Here is a 24,160-nt window from a genome sequence, read left to right on the forward strand (position 1 = left end):
GGTCGTGGGGGATGCCAGGGAGAATGGGGGAATGAGAGGGTAAGGAAAGGGAGGCAGGAGAGAAGCAAGAAGCAAGAGAAATGGAATCCAGTTTGGGCACGCATCAGGTGGCGGAGGGGGCCTGAAAAAAGGGTCCCGCAAAGCCGAGGCTCTTCCAGACGGTTGGTCTGCGTGGAGCAACCGGTGGTGCTAAGGAGTGCCGCGCGTAGCAACCAAGGGTGTGGAGGAGGGCTGCATGCCTTGTGGCGGTTAGCTAAAGGATGGTGCAAGGGTGGCGTGAGGCTGGGACAAGGGCCCCGCAGGTAGAACTGAAGGGTAGGCTCTGCTGGGTAGCAGGGGAGGCAGGGGCCAGCTAGGGGAACCAAGCCAAAAACCGGTGACTACGTGGGGGGCCTGAGCAGTGACCAGGCCGGACAGAGCAAGGGCGGGGCGTTTAGGTGACCACGGGGTAGGCAGAGCTGGGAGGCTCCTCCCCGCCTGGCCCCACCTCCTCCCCTGAATAGTCAGCGTCCGTCGCTGAGCCCGGCGCGCCACAGGCTCGCAGAGAGGGAGGAGAAAGCATTGAGTTCCGGAGCTGTGCCTAACCCGGCCCAACCTTTGCTCCAGAGATCATGGCTGCCGAGGATGTGGTGGCGACTGGCGCCGACCCGAGCGAGCTGGAGGGTGGCGGGCTGCTACATGAGATTTTCACGTCGCCACTCAACCTGCTGCTGCTTGGCCTCTGCATCTTCCTGCTCTACAAGATTGTGCGCGGGGACCAGCCCGGGGCCAGCAGCGATAGCGACGACGATGAGCCTCCCCCGCTGCCCCGCCTCAAGCGGCGCGACTTCACTCCTGCCGAGCTGAGGCGTTTCGACGGCGTCCAGGACCCGCGCATACTCATGGCCATCAATGGCAAGGTGTTCGACGTGACCAAAGGCCGCAAGTTCTACGGGCCGGGTACGGCGGCCAGTGATGGGGGCGCGGAGACAAAAGAAGGGGGGCCCAGCATGGGGCCAGGCCCTGGAGGGGAGGGGGGAGCGGGGCGCCCCTAAGGGGAGGGAGGAATGGCGACGCGCCAGGGAGGGCGGGCTGGAGGAGAGTCGGGCGGTCGTGGCAGGGCGGCTCCCTGGGCAGGGGGGGACGAGGGGCGCACTAGAGGGTCTGCGGGCCAGTGGGGGATGCAGATCCTCATCCTGCGCTGCCAGCACTGGGATGGGAGTGGAGGAAGAAGGCTGAGGTTCTGAAGCCCGGGAAGGGGGAATGGGGCCACAAGGCTCAAAGGGGACATGCCTGAGTGCAGGATGTTGGGAGTTTTCGAAGGTACCAGGTTTGGAGGTTCCTGGAAGGAGGGGTTGGTATCAGTTTGAGAAAGGAAATGAGAGTGCTCGAGGAGGAGGGAGTCCAGATTTAGAGAAGACGTGAAGGCCAGTGACGCCAGGAGTAGCCATGGTGGAATGTTAAGGGTGTGGGAGAAAGAAAGCCCGAGATGAGGATTAGCAGCAGGTAGAAGCATTGTGCTTGGCGGAGACTGGTGTGTGTGTGCGCGTGCGCGCGCGCGCACGCGCACACACACGCACGGGCGCGCGCACTTCTGCCTTGTGTGTATTCAATGTATGTAGTTTGTCAGGTGTGTGTGTGCACGTGCATGCGTGTGCTTGAAACGTGGCATGTGTTCGATATGTGTGTGTGCGCGTGTGCCGTGTGTGATAGATTGACCAGGAAAGTCTGGAAGGCAAACAAGGGAGGCCCCATAGAGGGTAGGGAGCTGGTTGAAGAAGGAATAGAGGCTGAATGTGGTGGACGATGGTAACCTGGTAAGCTGATAGGTAATGCAGAATTTAGACTGTAGTAGGAGAGAAATAATTAGACCCCTCCCCTCTGAGGGAGAGAGAAATGGGAGAATTCTGAGAAACAAAAGGGGTAGGGCTATGAAGGTGGCTGGGTGGGGGTATTTCAGAAAAAAAACAACCAGAGGCAAAAGGATGAATGGATGGGTGGATGACTGCTGAGCTTCTGGAGGGGCAGTCTAGAAAGAATCCTTAGAGATGAGGTTTTTCCAAACCTGGTTGCCTATCAGAATCACCTGATGCACTTGAAGGAAAGTGCAGGTTCCTGGCCTAATTGGCCAGAAGCACACATGAGTGTCTGGGAAAGGCCCAGGAATCTGCATTTTAACAAGCTCCCATAGGCAAATTTGAGAAGCCACCAGATTTGCAACTCCTGACTGTGGAATACTTGGAGAGAAGAAACAAGAACATTTAGGTCCTCCAATATGGATTCCTCTAAACACAGTGAACTGGGTGGGGGAGGGGCTGTATGTCCACATCCACACTGGTCTGAGAGGGGGAACAGTAGGCTACACTAAACCCATTATACCCATTCCTTTGTTTTAATTGCCTAGTTGAACTAATCAGAATCAGATGTGTGAAGGTTTTTAAGGAACTGTTCCACTTAGTTCTTTTCGTAGACATTTTAGAATATCTATTTTCTGTAGACATGTAACTGCAAAATAATTTGCAAACCACACTTATATTGTCATTATAGTAGTTCATTATCAATAAACATCTTCATGTTAATACCTGTAATTACTAAGTCAAACCATAAAGTAGTCAAAACATGCATATGGAGAATCATCATATGGTTGTAGTTTGCAAAGTCATTCTGAATGTTGATCTGTGCACAGAACACAAAACTGGAGTCATGCAACCTGCACTCTAGTCCTGGTTAGGTCACTGAACAGCTGTGCGACCTGGTACAAAGCATCTCTCGGAGTGAAATTTCTCTCAAAAATTACCAGGCCCATTGTGACATCTTTAAGTCTCTACCTTCTACTATCATTGAGTGGGCCCATGACTACATGACAACATCTGGTGGAAATGATACTTCATGTTTCAAAGGATTCCTAAAACTTATTCATTCAAATGCCTATTACTCTCTGCAAGGCACTGTTGTAGGTGCTGGGAATATAGCAGTGAGCAAAAACAGACAAATATCTGTTTGTAAACTTCTAGTGAATATACATTATAGTGAACAATATGTATTCTCCAAGACTCTTTAATGTTCCTGCTAGACCTTGTTCAGTTATTCAAAGGGATTTGTTAGGTGAAGACTCCCTCTACCAATCTAATGAACATACTTTCTCAACTGGTGAGGTCCAAGCCAATATAATTTGCCTATTTCAAGCATTAGAGGTGGAAATGGTAGCAACTAGTTTGTCGAAAAATGTGAATATTTTTTACCTGCCTTCATGGAAATGGCAGCATTTAATGATGCCTGTTTTTAATAATCATTTTGGGGAAATCTTTTTTTAATATTTATTTTTTAGTTGTAGTTGGACACAATACCTTTATTTTTATTTATTTATTTTTATGTGGTGCTGAGGATCAAACCCAGGGACTTGCATGTGCTAGGCAAGTGTTCTACCGATGAGCCACAACCCCAGCCCATTTTGGGGAAATCTTAATTGCACTTAAAAGTTGATCATAGAATTCATCTAATTTGTATTTCAGATGACCAGGCCATATCAAAACTTGATTCATTCTAGTACTTGGCATAATGGTTACCTACAAACTTTTAAACCTCAGATTTGCTATCTAGCCTACTTTTGGGAAAACAAGACATTGTTTAAAGTACACTGGATCCTTTTCATTTATTTATGCAATATTTAAGTTTAAACATCCACTTTAAATGCCTACAGAATGATTCACTGCTCTTGGACAAAAGTTCAGTATAATATCATAAATAATGGCATTCTAAGTTTTGCAGGACTATTTTGGGGGTATTGATTGCTTTTTTTCCATGAAAATTTTAGTATTTTCACAGTCTTCAAGTCCACCAAAAATGGAATAATGAAGCTGATCTCTGTGTTATCTATTTATTGACAGTGAATCTTATGTAACATGTGGATATGAGTATCTGAACCACTGATACTCATAAAATGATTTCTCCTACAGATAACACCAGTTAATGTTTAATTGAGTCTCACAACCAAAGAGACCTATAATTTTGACTTATTAAAATATTTCAGATACATTTTTGAAAAAATGTTTTCATTTACACATTAGTAGTTATCACCTTAAGAAACCATAACTCACTGGCGTAACCCAATAGCCTAGAGTAGAACAGATGCCGTGTTCAAAGTCCCTGAATTGAATTCTAACCTGTGGACTGTATTATCTTGGATCATTATCTAATACCTCCACCCCCTGAAGTAACCATTTAATGACTTTTGTATTAACAATTTGCAAATCACAGGATATTGAAAGTGTAAAGTGTTTTGATTTAGTTATTTAATAAATTTCATGACAACAGGTCTCAGTTTTACCTACATAATTATTAAAGTATCAATATCACTTTATGTTTTGAATGGAATTTGATATTCAAAAACGGGGCTTTCTATGTTGGTGGGTAAAGAAGCCACTTTCTTGTTTGTAAAATGCAGAGAAACTTATTATCTAATAAAGAATTGGTCTTTGGTAATTTTGTTTTTAAAGAGGGACCGTATGGAGTATTTGCCGGAAGAGACGCATCCAGGGGTCTTGCCACATTTTGCCTGGATAAGGAAGCACTGAAGGATGAGTATGATGACCTTTCTGACCTCACTCCTGCTCAGCAGGAGACCCTGAGTGACTGGGACTCTCAGTTCACTTGTAAGCAGTTTTTTTTTCCCCCCCTTAATTGTGCCTGGATCAAATTTCTACCAGTAATGGGGATTCATGGCAGGACAATAGTTATTACTAAGCAGCCTGAAGCTTGGGTGCATTTTGATAGGCTCCTGAGTCTTGGAGGGATCAAGTTCATGGCTTGAAGTAATTGTAGCAGTGCTGAGTCACCTGCAATGATTGCATACCAATTTTTAGCTTTTCTCTATGGAAACTTGGGTTTCTGGGGTTTTTTATTTTTAAATTTTTGCATAGAGGTTTGTATAGATTTTACACTAGGATTTGGGAATGTAGGGGAAAGGACAGTGGCCCTCGTGGCTATAGAAAGAGAGGTTTTTATAAGCCCTCTCTTGTAGAGCTTGCTGTTTAAAAGCAGCCCACATCTCTGTTGAAGAATGGGAGACTTGTATTCTGCAAAACAGCTTCTCTTTGAATCTAATTGAGCTTAACTATAGGCCTCATCTACAAATGGTGCTTATAATCTGCCCAGCAACAATGGTGTCTGCATTTTTAGAAAGAATGAAAGAAAAAAGGAGACACTTGTTTCTGGCTTGTGCTATGGGCTGAGGTCTTGGGAAGGGGTTAAATTCAAATTTTGAAAATTCAGGAATTGGCTTCTGTCAGACCTAAATCCCAAGGGTTTAATTATTACTACAGCAATATTTTACTGACACAAATTGATTATAAAGTTTCCCAAATTTTATGAAAAGTATGTGAAGACCATGACTGTTTCTTTGAGAAAAGATTTTTCATTAAAATGTAGCTTTCTATTTGCTGTTCTCTATAATCAGTTAAATATTACATGCTCTTTTGGCTATATCCAACCATTTTCTTTGAAAATAATGCTGACCTCACAGAGAGTTCTAGATTAATAATTAGCCAGATGTAGCTCTACCATTGAGTTTGGATCTCAAGCAGACCACATATAGCTTTCAAATCTAGAGGCAAATATCTTTACTTTGAAAACATAATCCAGCTACCTAACATAGTCACAAATTGCATCCCAAGGATGCCTTCATATTGATAAAAGTCTTCTATATGAAAATAATAAGGAATAATTTATAACTTTTGGTTACCACTAAACCTACCTTAAGTAGACTCTACAGTTGTAATAATTTATAAAAGTATGTATATGAACAACTAATGTTCTGTTTTCTAGGGCTTACCTTTATCAATGGGAGACAAATGATTTTTCCCCTTAAACTGAGATGAACCTCAAATACTGTTGTAACATCTCAGCTACACTCAAAGCTAGTGTAGATTTCCCCCTTAAGGCAGGTTTCCCAGGTGCCACCTGCCTTTTATTTGTCTTGCACAGTCCCGAACACCCCAGGGACCTTTATGCTATGTTCAAATAGGGAAGTTCTAATTGTTCCCAATGATTATTTCACACAAAAGCAGCTCTAGTTACCTGGTTAGACAGGTTGGTTACTCCTCTCATTCCTACCCATATTCCAAAAGAGATTTGGGCCTTTTGGCTTCTGACATTGAGGTAATTAACCCTATATTTATTTGACTGCAATAATGTTGTAGTTTGTTGACTCTAGTTTGCCCTCAAAAATCTTTTGTCTCCAACATCTCCAGTCCTCTCCTGGCTCCTTTACCACTTCATTTATCTACTCATAGGTTTTTCTTCATGCTGGAGAAAAAAAAATTCTCTCCTGCTATCCTGTATATCTACTAAACCATTATTCTTTCCTTTAACTGTCCAATAAACTTCTGATATGTTGTCACCCCTATACACTGCAAAGATTTTCAGGGACCTGCTTCCTGCCTGTACTGCAGCGCCCCACAATCTCCTGTTTTGTGCCCCACCAGAGTGGCTCCCTCTACAGAGTCCCCATTTTGGTCCATGGGCTATTTAGTTTTCACTCCATTAACTCATGTTTCCTGTTTTCTTTCAGAGTATCTCATATCCTTTCCTTTCCATTCCTATGGATACCACCCTATTCCTGGCTCTGGTCCCTTCACATGCTGGTCTCCCTGCTCCTTGGATGCTCTTATTGAAATCTGCTCTGTATCAGTGATGTTGTTGCCAAATGCTATTTTGCCATGTCATTCCTTTACTCATGAACCTTCAATGCCCTTTGCCACGTATAGGTTAAGTTCACATTCCTTGGGCTGGCTTCTTAAGGGATTTCATAATATTTCCCCACACTGTTTGGCCAACCTTATCTCCTACTACTTCCAAATGTCAATTCTTCTCCTGGCAACTTGGTCTCTTTATTGCCTTCCAGATATGTCCAGGCTTACCTGTATGCCTTTGAACATAATGTTTTCATTTTCTGGAACTCTCTCACCAAATCCTTCTCCACATTCTCCAAAGCATGAAAGTGCTCTGCAACCCTTCTGACTGACTCATGGATGAGGTCTTATTCTTCTAAATACTCCCTACACACACAATTCATTTTGACATTACTTTGCATGTTCATTGTCAGACATAGCTACCTGTTTCATACTTCTGTCTTTTAAACAAAACTCTAATTCCCTGTTGGCAAGGACTGTGGTATAAATTACTTTTGTATCCTTCACGGAAGCTAATATGTTGCTGAGTATGTTATAGGCCCTTAATATTTTAAAAGGAAATGTAGTAAATTTTTTTATGAAGCATGTAAATGACCATCTGCATTTTCTTCTCTACTACCAGTCAAATATCATCACGTGGGGAAACTGCTGAAGGAGGGGGAGGAACCCACTGTGTACTCAGATGATGAAGAACCAAAAGATGAGAATGCTCGCAAAAATGATTAAAGCATTCAGTGGAAGCATATCTATTTTTGTATTTTGCAGAATCATTTGTAACATTCCATTCTGTCTTTAAAACATGGTGATTTCAAAATTTAGAAAAGTTTTGAACTTGCTGTAAATTTTTAAATTAACATCACTGGTGACACTGATAAAACTAATTTCTGTCTTTGAATGCATGATGTGTTTATGTGTCACAAATCCAGAAAATGAACCACAGTGGTATAATACAAATGTTAATGCTGTTTTTCTTCTATCTGTAGTTAGCACAAGCTGAATTTAGATTTGGTTTTCCTGAGAGTCAGGTAAGACGTAGGTACCTCCCCAAACAGGTAAAAATGTTACATGTGTACCAAGAACAAAGGATTAACTTTTAGTCATGTTCTCTAAAGACAACAAATCCCTTTTACTCAATTGACTTAACTGCATGATTTCTGTTTTATCTACCTCTAAAGCAAATCTGCAGTGTTCCAAAGGTTTGGGTATTAATTAAAGAGAGCCATCCAGTAACAAAGTGATATCTCAACACCTCCCTCACAGGGCTCATTCAGGAAGATTCACCATGTTTCTGGACTGCAGGGACACACAGACACCTTCACAAACATAGTAACCTACAGTTAGGATTAAAACAGGATCTGAACATTCAAAAGATAGCTTTAGGGGGGAAAAATCTAAATGCATGAAGAAGATTGTAAAGCTGGCCTCCTGGTCCCCATGTTCATGACATGGCAATGGTTATTTGTTTATTTGATAAAATGTTCAATGTGAGAGGGGTATACGGACCAGGAGCAGGTGGGTGCTCTCCTTAGAGTCTTCATCATAGTCCTGAAGAATGAAGAAGCAGTACATGTCACTAGCCATGTGGTTTTTAAAGTAAAATGTATTCATGAGATAATAACAGTTATCCTTCGGTTGTTACAAATCTAGCCACCGCAAAAGTAGTAGTCAAGTATCTAGGTCTCAGATAGTACTCTTTTGGTTAACACTAAACCTAGCTTAAGTAGACTCTACAGTTGTAAGAATTTGTAAAAGTATTATATGAACAACTAGTAAGGTTTCAAACTCTTGTAATTGTAGTTAAATAGTCATTGTATTTTCTTGTGAGCTGTGTTTAATGGTTTTACCTCAAATCAGAAAACAAAATGAAGTGCTTTGGTCAGCTAATAAAATGGTTTTACCCTGTATAGTGTGATGGCTCATTTTAACTTTTTAAAAACTTATTCTAAGAAACTAGATTGAGAGCTGGGTGTGGTGGCCCATGCTTATACTCCCAGCAGTTTGGGAGGCTGAGGCAGGAGGATTGCAAGTTCAAAACCAGCTTTAGCAATTTAGCAAGGCCCTAAGCAACTCAGCAAGACTCTCAAATGAAACAAAAATGGACTGGGGATGTGGCTCAGTGGTTAAGCACCAAAAAAGAAAGAAACTAGATTTAGTCATTTTACTTTAGCTTAAAATTCAGTTTCACTTTTGAGTGCAGATTTTTTATTTGTGCTCCAAAAGAAGCAAGTATAATCCTTCCACTACAAATATCACCTTGTCTTCTTAAGAAATTGTGAATTGAGCCAGAGATGGTGGCACATACCTGTAATTCTAGTGACTCAGAAGGCTAAGGCAGGAGAATCACAAGTCCCAGGCCACCCTCAGCAATTTAGTGAAACTTTCAAAATTTAAAAAGAGGGGAGCTGGGGATGTTGTTCAGTGGTTAAATACCCCTGGATTCAATCCCAGGTACCAAAGAAAAAGAAATTGAATTGTTTTTTGAGTCAGAACTTTTTTTTTTTTTTAAAGAGAGAGAGAGAGAGAACTTTTTAAATATTTATTTCTTTTTTAGTTCTCGGCAGACACAACAACTTTGTTTATATGTGGTGCTGATGATCGAACCTGGGCCGCACGCATGCCAGGCAAGCACACTACAGCTTGAGCCACATCCCCAGCCCCAGAGTCAGAACTTTCTTAACTGAAGTCTGTAGCAGGTTTATTAAGGAGTAATGTTTTTAACTGCAACAGTGCATGAATATTTTTAAAATGTGCTTTTTTTCCCCACACTATTTTATCCAAGAAATATTCAAATGCTTATTTTATGTCAAGTGCCTTACTGCACCTTCTGCTTTGGAGAAACTGTGGAGGGAGAGAAGTTAGGCCACCTTTGTAGCCTTAAGTCTTATTTTAAAAAAACAAATATTTAGTTTTTAGTTGTAGTTGGACACAATTTTTTTTATTTATTTATTTACTTATTTTATGTGGTGCTGAGGATCGAACCCAAGGCCTCGCACATGCTAGGCGAGCACTCTACCCCTGAGGCACAACCCCAGCCCTTAAATCTCATTTAAATGTGTAGATTAGGCTTCTCTGTTTACACAGTTTAGCAGGTTTTTCTGATGCCAAGAGGAAAACATCTAGAATGTCATTAAAACTTCAATCCCAATATCCTGATTCCCCTGCATTCAGAGCTGAATCAACATTGTGTTGATTACATGTCAAGAGATATTACCATAAGGCAGGATTTTGAGGCAAAACTTTTATCAAGTCCATACTATATATGCCATAGTATAGAAAAATGTGTAATTCTAGAAAAGATAGCAGTGATTGTTACCACTTCCATACATCCAGCAGGGCAGGTATCTGGGTAACCTCTGTTTGCTCCCCACCTGCTGTCACCCAACCAGCTGCAGAGACACTTTGTTTTCAGTGCAGAATTGGATCTCAAGCAGCATTGGTTACATATTTTCTATGTCTGTGGTTTACAAGGAGCATAAGTTACATGTTTTCTTTATCTGTGTTTCAAAGCAAGCATTGGCTAAATTTTCTGTATCTCCCTATCTGGCTTCTCTGTAGAATGTAACATTCTCTTTACCTCTGAGGGCCAAATTTATGCAAATTTGCTATCCAGAACAAGCATCCACTATTCCTTGCTGTTTCAGGAAGAGTTCTTTTAACCACACAAGTGCCCAGAGTTGAAGGTACAGTCTGTCTTAATTACATAATACCTCAAGGCAGTTTGTTGTGTATTTCATGTACAAATATAGTTAACTCTTAAATGATCAAAGACTGATTATCAGGAATCTAGCTTCTCTACTAGACTCCCCATCCCATACCCAGTTATTTTTTTTGTATTGTATAAACTTTGACACTTCCACCCAGTGCTGAGGGGATAAGATGAAATTTCATACTCAATTCTGCTACCTTTTAATAGGACTGATAAAAAGTGTACTGAAGGAGGGATAATTACAAATCAAACATGATTTTGATTTATCCAAAATGAAAACAATACTGGTTGTTGGTACCATGAGCCCTACACAGTTCCCATGAACTCATCATAAAGGGAAAACTGGCATAAAAACAATATTAAAATTGGTCACTATGTTTTCAGACAAACTGTTAATTATGAGTGTTCAATATTCTAGCCAATATATGTGGCAAATGAACAAAGACTCAACAGTCACTATGACAATTTTATTTTTAATATATATGAAAATTAAATGTGTCACTATTTCTCTAACAATGCAAATGAGGAAAAAGAGCAACATTAGTGCAATGCTGTATTCTACAGGTAGAAACTTCCCCCAAAAGTGGAATTATCAACATTTATTTAAAAATTAACATTTTAAACAGTTTGCAACAAATAAAAAATACATTTATTTGGTTCTATTTTCAAAATTACCAAGTTACATGGCTTTCTACCTGAGAAATTCAAACTGAACAAAAAACATGACAGATTTTTTAGCTTTCTTACAGCAGTATGAGCAGCACATACAAGGAAAAACATGAAAATACCTATTTAAAAAGACAAAGTTTAAAGTTCAGGCCCTTATTTAATACAACATAGAAAAAGGATATGAGAAAATACTTTGCACCACTTAAATAACAGCACAACAAAGAATAACATCAATTAAGAGAATACGGTTATAATAATTTCAGTTCTATTTCACTCTTTACTAAGCCACTTGATTGAAAAGTACAGGATAAGTTGTCTTTCTCATTTAAGGCTACACAAAAAGGTTGACTCAAATCTAGAATGCATTACCACAAGCTATAAAAATACAGGTTGTTCAGAAAGTCAACATAAAACCTGTATTCTTACTTTCTTCTAGGTCCCAGGATGGTATATAGCAAACAAACCAAACAAGACAAAAATACCATGTAGAAATGAATTAGCACCAGTTCTATTATACAAAGAAAAATTGCACATGCTATATTCAGCAATTTATTTTTTATATCTGTTTGCTGAGCAGTAAATTGTTTCCATGTCTTAAAAACTGGGCAAAGACAAAAATTATCAAATGATGGAAAAATTTGAGATTTTTTCCCCCAATAGCTATTTTCCATTACAAACTCAGAAAGTTCTTTGTTTCAATGACATAAAATATGAAAAAATAAAGAGACAGGTTTTTATTGGAGGTGGATAATAACCTAGTTAACAAAGTTGTCTGACAAAATATGAGCTGTTAGTATGTTTAAAAGGCTACTCTGGACAACAGCACTTTGAACATGAATAGTCATTGCTAGTCCTCAGAGGAGAAAAGGCACTTGCCCCATGAGCACTTTTTCAAATTTGATTAGCCAAACCTAGTTTTAATAGTGGAGTCACTGGCTTAAAAGTGGGATTGAGCATGAGAGCCAACAAATTACTCATTGGTTATTATTAGTAATAGACATGATCTGCTATGGTGTGTTCACTTCTGAATTTTGCATGTCCTAACATATCATTATTAAAATACAAATTGATCCATGAAACTTGTGGCTCTTTAGATAAATGAGACTTTGTAGCTACTTCAGATACCAGGTTGCTCAAGAGGCAGGTTATGGGCACACATTGTGCAACATCATTCTTTGCAACCACACTGACTGGCATCCTACCTGTTTCTACTAGCTGGTGCTTTTCTACAGAATATCAAATTAAGATAGTTTGAAATGAATTATAATATGAAAATGTTGCCTTTCACTGATTTTGTGGATTAAAATCATTTTTTCCTGTGCAGGCAGTATCTAATCTGATATCTTCTATTGCCAGGTCAGGTATAGCTTTGTTGGGAAAATAAAGGATATCTACTGCCCCTGAGGTCCTAAATCCAACATAAGGCAGAATTCATTGGCCAAGCTTTCTATAGAACATATGCTGCACTAAGATTTAAATCTTTAAGATAATCTATAAAATGTCTCAATTTTAAAACATATTTAAGAAGTCCAAAATGAGTAGGTAAAAAGATAAATTCTTTATGTTAAATAGAGTTTATAAATCCTGAACACATACAACTTTTCCACAACCAGAAAACTATGTTTTTTTTTTTCCCTTAACTCTTCCTAACTCCATGGCATAATTGAGGATTGAGGAGGCACTTGTTACTGTCTTATAAAAGTCAGTTTGGGGATATTCAGTGACTTTTTACAAACCGATGTCACCCAACCCTGAGTGAAAGAATTACATAACCTGAAATGGAACTGTCATATCTTCTCTTCCCAAGTGCCATTATTGGTGCTCCAGGATATTGAATATTTCATTTTGCAAAGCCCTCTAGTTATATCACTTCAATCCTGTTGCTTTTCCATGATGGAAAGATATGGGGTTCATAACACAACAACAACAACAACAAAAACTATTAATTGTTCCCTGACCATTTAAACCACAAAGGACAATCTGGGCCCCCTTTAAATTCTTATTCCAAACTTCGTCTCTAAAAGGACAACTCTTTGGGTTTTATTGACATATATTAATATGATGAATTACCTTCCTGTAGATACTGAAAAAACTCTCTAATGTCATGAAGAAGTCTATGCTCTAGCTGTTGTCTCTCTCTTTTATCTATAATTATTAATAAATAAAAGTGAGAAAAGATTGTTATTGCACTTGGTGTTTCTGACCGAATCAAAAAACATGTAAAAGTTTCCTTATTTGTTCACTGTTGTCCTCTTTGAAGATGAATGATACTAAATGATGATGTTGTGTCAGCAAAAGAGCCATACAGGGCTATCTCTCAACCCTTCTCAATGTTAATCTGCTCCTTCACTGGCACCAAATTAAAGGTATAAAAAAAAAAGTCTGTCCTGGCCAGGTGCAGTTATACACACCTATAATCCCAGCAACTCAGGAGGCTGAGACAGGAGGATCTCAAGTTCGAGGCCAGCCTCAGCAACTTACTGATACCCTGTCTCAAAGTCAAAAATAAAAGGATCTGGGGATATAGCTCAGTGGTAGAGCACCCCTGGATTCAATCCCCAGTACCAAAAAAAGAAAAAGAAAGAAATATTTAAATCATGAAGCTTTGCAAGCACATTGTTTCATCAAGCTTCATGATCCAGAGGTTTTATATTTCCAAAGCTTGCCAACACACCTGCAGTCATTTTGATCTATGTTTTACACTTTGGAAAGAGAAACAAGGTTTTGCATTTGACCCTGCTCAAGCTCTTGCTGTGTAGTTACTAACTACATAGTTATATTTGGTTTTAAATTTTCTTATTTCCAAATCATTGATTATAAATAAGAGTGTTCCTGATCAAAGTAGCCATCAGAACATTTGAAAATATAAAGAACTAGTGTAGTTGTTTGCTAAATAGCTTCCATAGTCAATGTGCTCCTGACTATTATGTCTAACATGATGATTATCAGAACTGAAAATGAGATCTTTAGAATTCTCATGTCTTTTAAGCCTTCTTGCATCCTGGTTATAGTCTGCCTTCCAAGGACTCATTCTTCTTTTGGGAAAATATCCCAAATAGAAAGCATTAGCACTTTTTGATGTTATTGGCACATGAGAGGTTCTATAGTTCAAATTCTGGTCTAGTGCACCCTTACTAACCCTCCTTTTCTTTGTGATGTCCTCTAATTTATCACTGGAACTGGATTCGTGGTAGTAGCCTTCATCAAACAAGTAGTTGGGGGCCATTTTTCTCCTCTTTTTGCTGCTATTCTTCTCATCATTAACGGAATTGCTTTCATCCTTAAGCCATGAACATCTCGGTTCATTCCTAGACCTCTTGCCTGGTGTCTTAAGCTTGTATTTGGAGTATTTTTCCTCACCATCACGTTTCCACTCTGAATATGAAGTCTGCTGACTTGACCTAGTTTTTCTTTCACAGGTAATGATTTCATCTGTATCAAGAGTTCCTTTTTCAGGAGAACCATGATATGTGGTCACAGATTTCTGTTTCTCCTGTTCGTTTATGCTAAGAGTTTCACTGAAGCATTCAGAATCACTACTAATTTCCTCTAAGAAATCTGTCAAATGCACATCTAAGCCTACTGAGCTGGAGGGGGAAGAATCTTGACTTTTCCTTTGGGATTTGGAATCTTGGACCTGGTGAGTGTGAGTCTTTTCTAAGAGATGGCTTTTACCATCAGTTGGGGACAGCTGATCACCAGTCTCACTGGCTATATCCTTGCAATCATTTTTAAATCTCTTAGAGCACTCTTTGGTATAATCTACTTTCCCCCTGTTTTGTGGTTTATCCTGAGGATCCTGAGTACATACCTTTGAGCAGTAATCATCTTCCTGAACCTGTTCTCTCCTTTCCATGTTTTCGATTTGACTCCAAATGATTGAGTCAGGCATATGTTTTCTCAAATTGATCTCAAATCCATTTCCCTTAGCATGAACGTCCCTGTGCCACTGATATGTGCTTGTTGTGTGACTTGGTTGTAGACAGATCCGGGCATATTTTGGAGTCTGATAATAGTTTAATATATAGTTAATAAATTCATCTGTTTCATAGATCTTCTCTTTCCTGCCATGGTCTCTCTCAGAGAATCTTGAAGAATAGGATTTATTAGAACTGTGGTGGTCTTCTTTTTCAAGAGACTGACCTTGGATCATTGTAGTTTTCAAGGAATTCTGGCCAGAGACCAGTCTGTATCCATCAGTTAATAATTTTGCAGTCCTCTCTTTTCTAATTGAGTATCTTAACTTTTTTCCCCGAAGGCAGTGAGAAAATTGATGTAAGCGAGCCCTATTTCGTTTCTTTATTTTTTGTGTTTGTTTATTATCTGACTTGGCAACCTGGTATTTTGGCATTTCTTCTTGATTTGGAAGATGCTGAATGTTGAATTCTTCTTCCTCCAGAATTTCCAATGTGTTCCCTGGAGTATAAATAGCTTCGGGTCCTGTAATGTCAACCTCCTGTGGGTTAAATTGTGTAGATCCCTTCAAAGGAAAAGATTAAAAATCTCATATGAGAAACTAAATAGATGGAAAAAATTCCAAAGAAAACTGGGCTCTTTTAACATTATTCCAAAGAGATTTCTAATACCTGGGATAGATCCAAATTAGGAACAATATTGCACTGAAGAAATGGGAAGTAATAAAATAAATATCCGTATCTAATATGAGCTACTTTAATTAAGTCTGTGCCCTTCCTTTTATCACAAGGTACCACACTTTACATCGCTTTCAAAGCACATAACCCTTTTTTCCACTTGTTCAAAAATTGATGAACCTACTATTCTAGGTATCATACATAATAGGAGCTGGAGAGACAAAGAGAAATAAGAAACATTTTATAGCCCTCCCAGAAATGTCCTAGCATAAGAAAGGACTGATGGGTGAAATATGTGTCCAAGAATCAACTGGCTTCAAAGATAAACAATCTCTGTTTTATATCCCAGCCTCTTACTATGGAGGGTATCTCTGAGTTGCCCTACCTCACTTGCTTCATTAAAAAGCAAGCCCATGAGGGCTAGGAAAGTGGTGATGCAATTGCCTAGTATATGTGAGGCCCTAGGTTCTATCATCGGCATCATTAAAAAAAACAATAAAAAATAATAAATAAAAAGCTTCAAGTAGCAAAAATGGTTATGACCATGGGTCTACCTACTATTATATCTTAATGAAAGGTGCTGCCCACACTGCCACCCAACAAGGGTTTGTACTGTGCTCCCACTCACACCTATCATACATCAGGGTACAGTACCTGCCCATTATCTGGGATTAAAACCAGAGGACCACATAATTGGTACAAATATTAATGGGACTCAGAATTAGACACTATACTCACTTAAAAAGACACATTTTTAAAAAAGGAGTAACCCTCAATTATTAAGTTAAACAAAAAATGCAGCAAACCTTGTTATACATGTAAATGTGAGATTTTTCTGGTCCTGATTTCACTAAGTTTGACTGTCCATACTAATGAGAAAGGCCAAGATGGCAAATAGACATAAAATTAATTCTATGTAATGACATTCTCTCTTCATATTTACAAATGCTAAATATGGATTTTTTTAAAAAAAAAATTGGTACTGCCCAGGAGCTCTTTATATCTCAAGTCCTTTTTTATTTTTTTATTTATTTAATTTATTTTTTTTTGGTCATGAGGATAGAACCCAGGGGTGCTTAACCAGTGAGCCACATCCCCAACCCCTTTTTTATATTTTATTTAGAGACAGGGTCTGGCTGAGTTCCTCAGGGCCTCATTAAGCTGCTGAGGATGGCTTTGAACTTGATGATCCTCCTGCCTCAACCTCCCAATTCACTGGGATTACAAGCATGCACCACCACACCTGGCCCTTTTTTATTTTGAAACAGGATCTTGCTAAGTTGCTCAGGCTGGCCTCTCACTTGAAATCCTCTTGCCTCAAAATCCTGATTTTCTAAGATTACAGGCATGTGCCACCATGCTCACCTAAATATGGATTTTTTTAAAAAATATTTTTAGTTGTAGATGGGCACAATACTTTATTTATTATGTGGTGCTGAGAATCAAACCCAGTGCCTCACGCATGCTAGGCAAGTGGTCTACCTCTGAGCCACAAACCCAGCCCATAAATGTGGATTTTTAAGTTAATACTTTGGAAGTATTTCTGGGTTTGAATCCAGGGCTTGTGCTAAGTCTGACTGTCTTTAGGAACCCAGAAAGGACTCTCATACATTGCTGGTGGGACTGCAAATTAGTGCAGCCAATATGGAAAGCAGTATGGAGATTCCTTGGAAATATGGGAATGGAACCACCATTTGACCCAGCTATCCCTCTACTCAGTCTAAACCCCAAAGACTTAAAAACAGCATACTACAGGGACACAGCCACATCAATGTTTATAGCAGCACAATTCACAATAGCTAAACTGTGGAGCCAACCTAGATGCCCTTCAGTGGATGAATGGATAAAAAATGTGGCATATATACACAATGGAATTTTACTCAGCAATAAAAGAGAATAAAATCATGGCATTTGCAGGTAAATGATGGCACTGGAGAAGATAATGCTAAGTGAAGTTAACCAATCCCCCCAAAAACAAATGCTGAATGTTTTCTCTGATATAAGGAGGCTGAGTCATAGTGGGGTAGGGAGGGAGAGCATGGGAGGAATAGATGAATTCTAGATAGGGAAGAGGGGTGGGAGAGAAAGGGAGGGGACAGGGGATTAGCAAGCATGGTGGAATGTGATGGACATCATTATCCAAAGTACATGTCTGAAGACACAAATTGGTGTGAACATACTTTATATACAACCAGAGTTATGAAAAGTTGTGCTGTATACGTGTAATAAGAATTGTAATGCATTCTGCTGTCATTTATTTTTAAAAAGATCAATAAAAAATAAACAAGTATTTCATTAAAAAGGAGAATCAAATGGCAAATAAGCATATTAAAAAATACCCAGTATTATTTGTTGTTAGAACTTTCACATTAAGGGGTTGAGATTGTGGCTCAGTGGCAGAACGCTTGCCTCGAATGTGGGAGGCACTGGGTTCAATCCTGAGCACCACATAAAAATAAATAAATAAGTAATAAAGGTATTGTGTCCATCTACAACTACAAAAATATTTATAAAAAAGAAATTTCACATTAAAACCATAATGAGATACCTGAGAGATTGTTAGGTATATATATTTTATATAAATGTATAAAATTTATATGTATATATATTATTTGCAAAATAAAAAGTGTTAATAAACAATAAAATAATAAAAAAGGAACCCAGAAAGGGAAAGAAACACCTTCCAAAAATGAAACTCTCCAAACAAAACAAATGCTCTGTGAGATAAGAAATTCTTCAGCAAATAGTTCAAGACTAGACTAACATAAGCTTGCTACAGGCTCTCCCTTCACATCCAAACATGTCACAGATGAATGGACAAGTAAAGTTAATAGAAGACAGCAACCTAACACCCACACCTATCCATTGCTTCCCCTTGCATTTTTCTGTTACAGAAAAAAATCAACAAACTAGCTAAATGCTCTGAGTAATACAGTCCTGAAGTTTAGAAATATAAAGTATATGTATAGGATGGCAGAGTTGAGACCACTCCTTTAGAGAATGTAGATATCCCTTTTGGAAATTCCCAGTTAGGGTTATTAGAGATCAGTTGATTTCCAAGCAACCCCAGTGCATGCCATGAGTCTTCCATGAGTTGATTTTCAATAGGCCAGTGCTTAAATGAAAAGGCTGGAGCTCAGAAAGGTTAATACCTACCCAAACTGAATAACAATTTGGAAATAGCCCTACCGAGATTTTCCTCAGGAGTACCCGTAGCAATCGAAGGGCCTCAACTCTCCTCTGAGCCAGCAGGTGCTTCCTCTCCTGCCATTCTTCTGAAGGGTCTGGCTCCTCAGGTGCCTCAGCTTTGGCCTTCACCTTCTGCTTCCTTGACCTGTGGCTGTCCCTCTCCTTCAGGGCTCGCCTCCTGGTCCTGGCCTTCTTCCTCTTTTCGTGGGCTCTCCTCTCCTCATCTTTTCTTTTTCTGGACAAAGATTAACATCAAACCATTCAAAAGGTATTTATTAGACATTTGGCCTCCTCTTTCCTCCTTCCCCTGTTAGGGGAGGACAGATCATTTAGGTTTCTAGGAATATACCACTGTTAACCCAAAACCTAGCATAGACAACTCATGACAAACACACACACACACACACACACACACACACACACACACACACACATAAAATTACTGTTAAGCATCGGTCAACGGTCAAGGGAGAAAGATACATGATTTAGTTGGTCAAATACAAGCATGTAAAGGAAATCTTATGCAAAGCTAGACTATCAAAAGAAGAGGAGGAAGAAGAGGAGGAAGAAGAGGAAGAGGAAGAAGAAGAAGAAAGCTGCAGATTTCAAAGGAGGGGCTCCATCCTCCACATTCTCAAACCACAAGCAATGACAACAGGACCGAGCTTTCAAAGTTATTTCATTTTTCTTGAGATTAAAATGTTCTGTGGGTTGGTTTCACATAGGCAGTTAAAGATAAGACAAGGCACTAAGAAAATCTTCAGGATGAAAACTGATCCCTGGCCCCTATTACTTAGCATAAACACTATTGTAAAAACACACTGGCTTGGGAGAATATGGTTTTTAATGCCTTTTTCAGAAAATTAAAATTAATTCAGTTAGGTCCCTATGAGAATGTGGGAAGGAGAAAGAAAGAGCAACTACCTGAAGTCAGGACTTAGCCAAATGACAAAGGACTGTCTAAATGGGATATTCAACCTGGAATTTGGAGGAGAACCATATCTTGACTGGGCTCTAGTTCCCTAGCTGTGATCTCAAGTAACTCCTATCACCCCACAAGACAAAAAGTGAGGGGCACATGGAAGGGTACTGTTAGCTCCTTTTTTGAATGTTATAATTTACATTCAAGAGGAGGGGCCAGGAGGTAAAACTGGTTTTCAGAGCCCTATATTTCTGGCCCATCTATACCTCCTTGACAAACCTTTGGAAATCCAGTACCCCATTCTAGGTTTAAGCCTCTAAATTGGAAAACTATAAGCTCAAAGAAATAAATGTGGAAGCTCCATAAATTCACAGAAAGAATTTAAGCCAACAAGAAAAACGGCCCCAAGAATTCTGTGACTTTCTTGCCTATGGGTTACTCTGATAAATGTGAGTACAGTACCTATGGTTTGTTGACCAATTTGCGGAATAAAATCTTTTATAAACCTATTCATCATTTTAAATTGGTAGGCAAGTAATATTGGTAGATAATAGGTAAATTATTCAAATTTCTAATTTGCTAGGTTAGAATTTTTACTATAAGACTCCCTGAGCCTTCTTTTAAAAATAATTTCTTTCCAGGCATCTTAATCTGGCTAGTCCCATAATTCCTTACTGCTTATTCTCATTTATAGACATATTTTTTCCAGTCTCTTGTTTTCAACTGTTTCATCATTTTGGTTTCATTACAGCACACTTTAAAGACTTTAATCTTCAATAGAGTTTTGTAGTCTATACCAATATCTATCCCCCACCTCAATGTTATCTATCATGTTTAGCTACTCACCCAAAGGAATCAATCTACAAATCAAAAGAAAAACCCTCCTTACCTAAAATCAGTCTACTCACCTTTCAGCCACTTCCTCTTCTCTTCTCTTTTCTTTTTTCCTTTCTTCCTCCAGTTCTTGTAATTTTAGCCTTTCCTGATTTCTCCTCTTTACAGCTCCTTCACTGAAGTGTTTGGTTGTGTCAAACATAACCTGCCCCCAAACAGTTTAAAGTTTTATTAGAAAGATTTGTCAGTTGACTGGATGTGACACAGGCCAGAGAGATTAAAAAAAAAAAGATGGTACATGGCAATTTGAAACCAAATGAATTCAAAATGTCCTCTCTGCATCCCAGTGCCCATATTGTTCCACTGCTTCTCAGTTACCAGCTGAAAAGTACTTGTGAACACTCAGATTTTCTTTAGTAGAACCCTTGCGTAATTATATCAAACATTACTTGACCTTTTACAATTTAATATGTCAAATATATTTCAATAAAGATGTAAAAAAGAACCTTTGAAGAGTTTGGTTGACATGGTCATGGGCAGCATCACATCACCAATATCAGCACACTCTAGAAATGTGAGTATATTACCTCTGGTTTGTTCTAAAAATCAACTGAATTACTGTATTTATGTAAATGATCAGGAATAAAAAAATAGTTAGCTTAATGGGAAATGGGGGTGGGGACAGAGAAAAACTACAAGAAAACTGAACAATGTGATGTGAAATGTGACTACCATGATTATTAAACTACTTTTCAAATCATAAAGTGAAAGTCAGACTGAGATAAACAGATTTGCTTAAAAATGTAAAAGCAGCTAGAGAGAGCTATTTAAATCTATATGATAATGAAAAACAACAAATTCATGACCATGGTTACCTTTGAGGGGAGGAAGGTGAATATGATTGAGGGTAGGTACATAGAAGGGAAGTGCTCTTTCATCTTACTAGTAATGGTTTATTTTATAAACTGAGCAATAGTATATGAGTAGTCATTATAATTTTTGGTATGTCTTTTGTCTTACTGAATAGCTCATAATTTTAAAATATGCATTTTAACAAAAGTGCTCACACATGATCACACATGCACCCCCTCACACACACAAAGCTAAAAGTGCAAATTCATGCTAACAGTAACGACTGATTTATAGAAAAAGGAGCATATAGTTATCTCTTTTCCACTGCTGGGTTAAGATTTCCAAAAGTAGATGACCAAAGCATACAGACATCAATGAGATGACATGACTGGATAGACAGGCTGATTTTGAAAGTAAAAGATCCAAATCTGGTAGGATTATGTTTTAGCAGTTTACCTGACAGACATGCTGAAAATATAAGCTGTGACTCCCAGAATAATAAGGGAATAAACTGTTGTCCTTATGGTTTTAAACTGCATGTGTCCCTCTCTCTCAGCAACCTAACACAACAGAATATGAGATACTTCATAGGAGCCACAAATAATCTTTTAATGCCCTCAAGAAGCTACAGCAGAACCCCAGATTATAACAACCATCATGCCTGAGAGTAGAAGGAGTGTTCAAATCAAGATTATTTTTCTCCCTAGACATCCATTGCTTAATGACAACATAAGTCTTTACCTGAGTTATTAATCAGAGCCTGGTGGAATCTAAGGAAATTTATTCTAGATGCTTCCTTCCAGCTTTGACTCAGGATCACCTGAAAAGTGGGAAATAAAAGAAAGTCTGGCTACTTCTTACCTTAATGTTACATGCCAGAGCTTTCCCATCATCGCCTTTAAGCATCAGCTTCATCCCTCGAAGGGACTCCATGGCTTTAATAAAGTCCGTTGACTCCTGGTACTGTATAAAGGCCTCAAATGTCTGCAAGCCAAAGCTAAACCCCCCAAAGCTCCCACCAGTCATCACTTCTCTGTAGGGGTCAAGCATAGGGATATCCACATTCTTGATCTTCCCGAAACTTTCAAAGACTACCCGAACAATCTCTTCACATGGCTTCTCCCCACTGGAACCTTTTGGTGCAAACCATTTACAGGGCAAGCCTTCAAAATATATGGAATCTGGGCTCTTATCGTGGTCCTGCTCTTCAGCCCCATCACTCAGTGAAGCTTCTTTTCCCCTGGGGAAGTGTTCCCACTCTCCCAAGGCATCTGTAGCCACTACTTTTAAGTCTGTTTTCAAACCATTTAGCTTGATGATCTTTCCATGTAACTTTGCTTTTAAGATTTGAACCAAACTTCTGGTTTCAGCCTCACCCTCAAATCGGATAAAGTCTTTTGTACTCTTGGAGAGCCGAACTGTGGTGAACTGGTCAGGGCAAATGAGGCTCTTTAGCTGGTCAAGAACTTCCCAGTTAGAGAAGGGCCTCACAGGATCCATACTTTCTGGGAGCAATACACTGATCATCAATTTTGCTATGGGTTTGAGGTAGAGGTGCTGAGCCGCACAGAGCTCTGTTGCCTCAGAGTTATCATATACCACTGTGACTGTCATGGTATCCTCAGTTCACCTTAAAGGGCAAAAGAGAAAATTTTTATACAAATGGAGCAAAACACAGATTTGTATCACAAAATGGTGCTTTGCTGGACTTAGATCTATACTATGGGTAGAATTAAAATAATATCTTACAACTCATGGAACTAAGAAGCAATCCCAGTAGGGATGCAGGATACAAGGTTAATACAAAAAAGTCAATAGTTTTATTACATGCCACCAGTGAACAAGCAGAACTTGGTATTTAAAACACGATACCATATATATTAGCATCCAAAACAATGAAAGATTTAAGTAGAGATCTATCAAATGTGCACAAGATCTATATGAGGAAAACTGCAAAACTCTGATGAAAGATATCAAAAAACTAAATATGTGGTCCATGGAAAGGAAAACTCAAGATATCAGTTCTTTCCAACTTGATCTATAAATTCAGTGCAATTCCAATCAAAATCCCAGAAAGTAATTTAAGGATAACAACTGATTGTAAAGTTTATACAGAGAGGCAAAAGACCCAGATTAGTCAACTCAATACTAATGGAGAGGAACAAAGTTGAAGAACTGACACTATCTGACTTCAAGACTTTGGTAAGGCTACAGTAATCAAGATATGGCACTGGCAAAAGAACAGACAAATAGATCGATGGAACAAAATAGAGACTCCAGAAATAGACCCACATAAACATATTCAACTGATCTTTGGAAAAGGAGCAAAGACAATACAATGGAGCAAAGGTAGTCTTTTCAGCAAGTCTTTGCTGGAACAATTGTACATCCATGTGACCTTGGATATGATGATGACTTTTGAATGCAATGCAGGCGTGATCCATTAAAGCAATAACTGATAAGCTGGACTTCATTAAAATTTAAAACTTCTGCTCTGCAAAAAAAAATACTGCCAAGAGGATGTAAAAGACAAGTCACAGATTGGGAGAAAATATTTGCAAAAGGTAAAAAATTGTTATCCAAAATATATGAAGAACACTTAAAACTCAACAATAAGAGAATAATCTGATTATAAAATGGACCAAAGGTCTTAATAGACATTTCCTCAAAGAAAATATACAAATGGAAAAACACACATAAAAAGATGCTCCACATACATCATAAGTCA

The 24,160-nt window shown here is 38.9% G+C and overlaps 2 protein-coding genes across 2 annotated transcripts; one reads left to right on the plus strand and one right to left on the minus strand.

The window, feature by feature from the left end:
- The first annotated feature begins 514 nt into the window (after positions 1–514).
- On the plus strand, positions 515–8,570 carry PGRMC1 (progesterone receptor membrane component 1). The gene is made up of 3 exons (XM_081278194.1): positions 515–939; positions 4,476–4,631; positions 7,291–8,570. The coding sequence occupies exons 1-3, from the start codon at positions 612–614 to the stop codon at positions 7,392–7,394; spliced, it is 588 nt and encodes a 195-aa protein (XP_081134320.1). The 5' UTR covers positions 515–611; the 3' UTR covers positions 7,395–8,570.
- Positions 8,571–13,891: 5,321 nt separating this feature from the next.
- Positions 13,892–23,049, minus strand: LOC308639692 (A-kinase anchor protein 17B-like; the record flags this gene model as incomplete). Its single annotated transcript, XM_081277957.1, has 4 exons — positions 22,294–23,049; positions 20,655–20,785; positions 18,825–19,059; positions 13,892–15,523 (listed from the first exon to the last, which is right to left on the minus strand). Exons 1-4 carry the CDS (start codon positions 23,044–23,046, stop codon positions 13,892–13,894), a joined length of 2,751 nt encoding a protein of 916 aa, XP_081134083.1. The 5' UTR covers positions 23,047–23,049.
- Positions 23,050–24,160: the final 1,111 nt, after the last annotated feature.

The sequence above is a fragment of the Spermophilus citellus genome, assembly GCF_964194105.1.
Source record: "Spermophilus citellus genome assembly, chromosome: X".
NCBI classification, from domain to species: Eukaryota; Metazoa; Chordata; class Mammalia; order Rodentia; family Sciuridae; genus Spermophilus; species Spermophilus citellus.

Bases quoted from the DNA above. Each gene is read 5' to 3' on its own strand.
- PGRMC1 (XM_081278194.1), top strand. From the start codon at position 612: ATGGCTGCCGAGGATGTGGTGGCGACTGGCGCCGACCCGAGCGAGCTG. The intron at 940-4,475 runs GTACGGCGGCCA...TTGTTTTTAAAG, and splicing joins CCGCAAGTTCTACGGGCCGG to AGGGACCGTATGGAGTATTT. The intron at 4,632-7,290 runs GTAAGCAGTTTT...CTCTACTACCAG, and splicing joins CTGGGACTCTCAGTTCACTT to TCAAATATCATCACGTGGGG.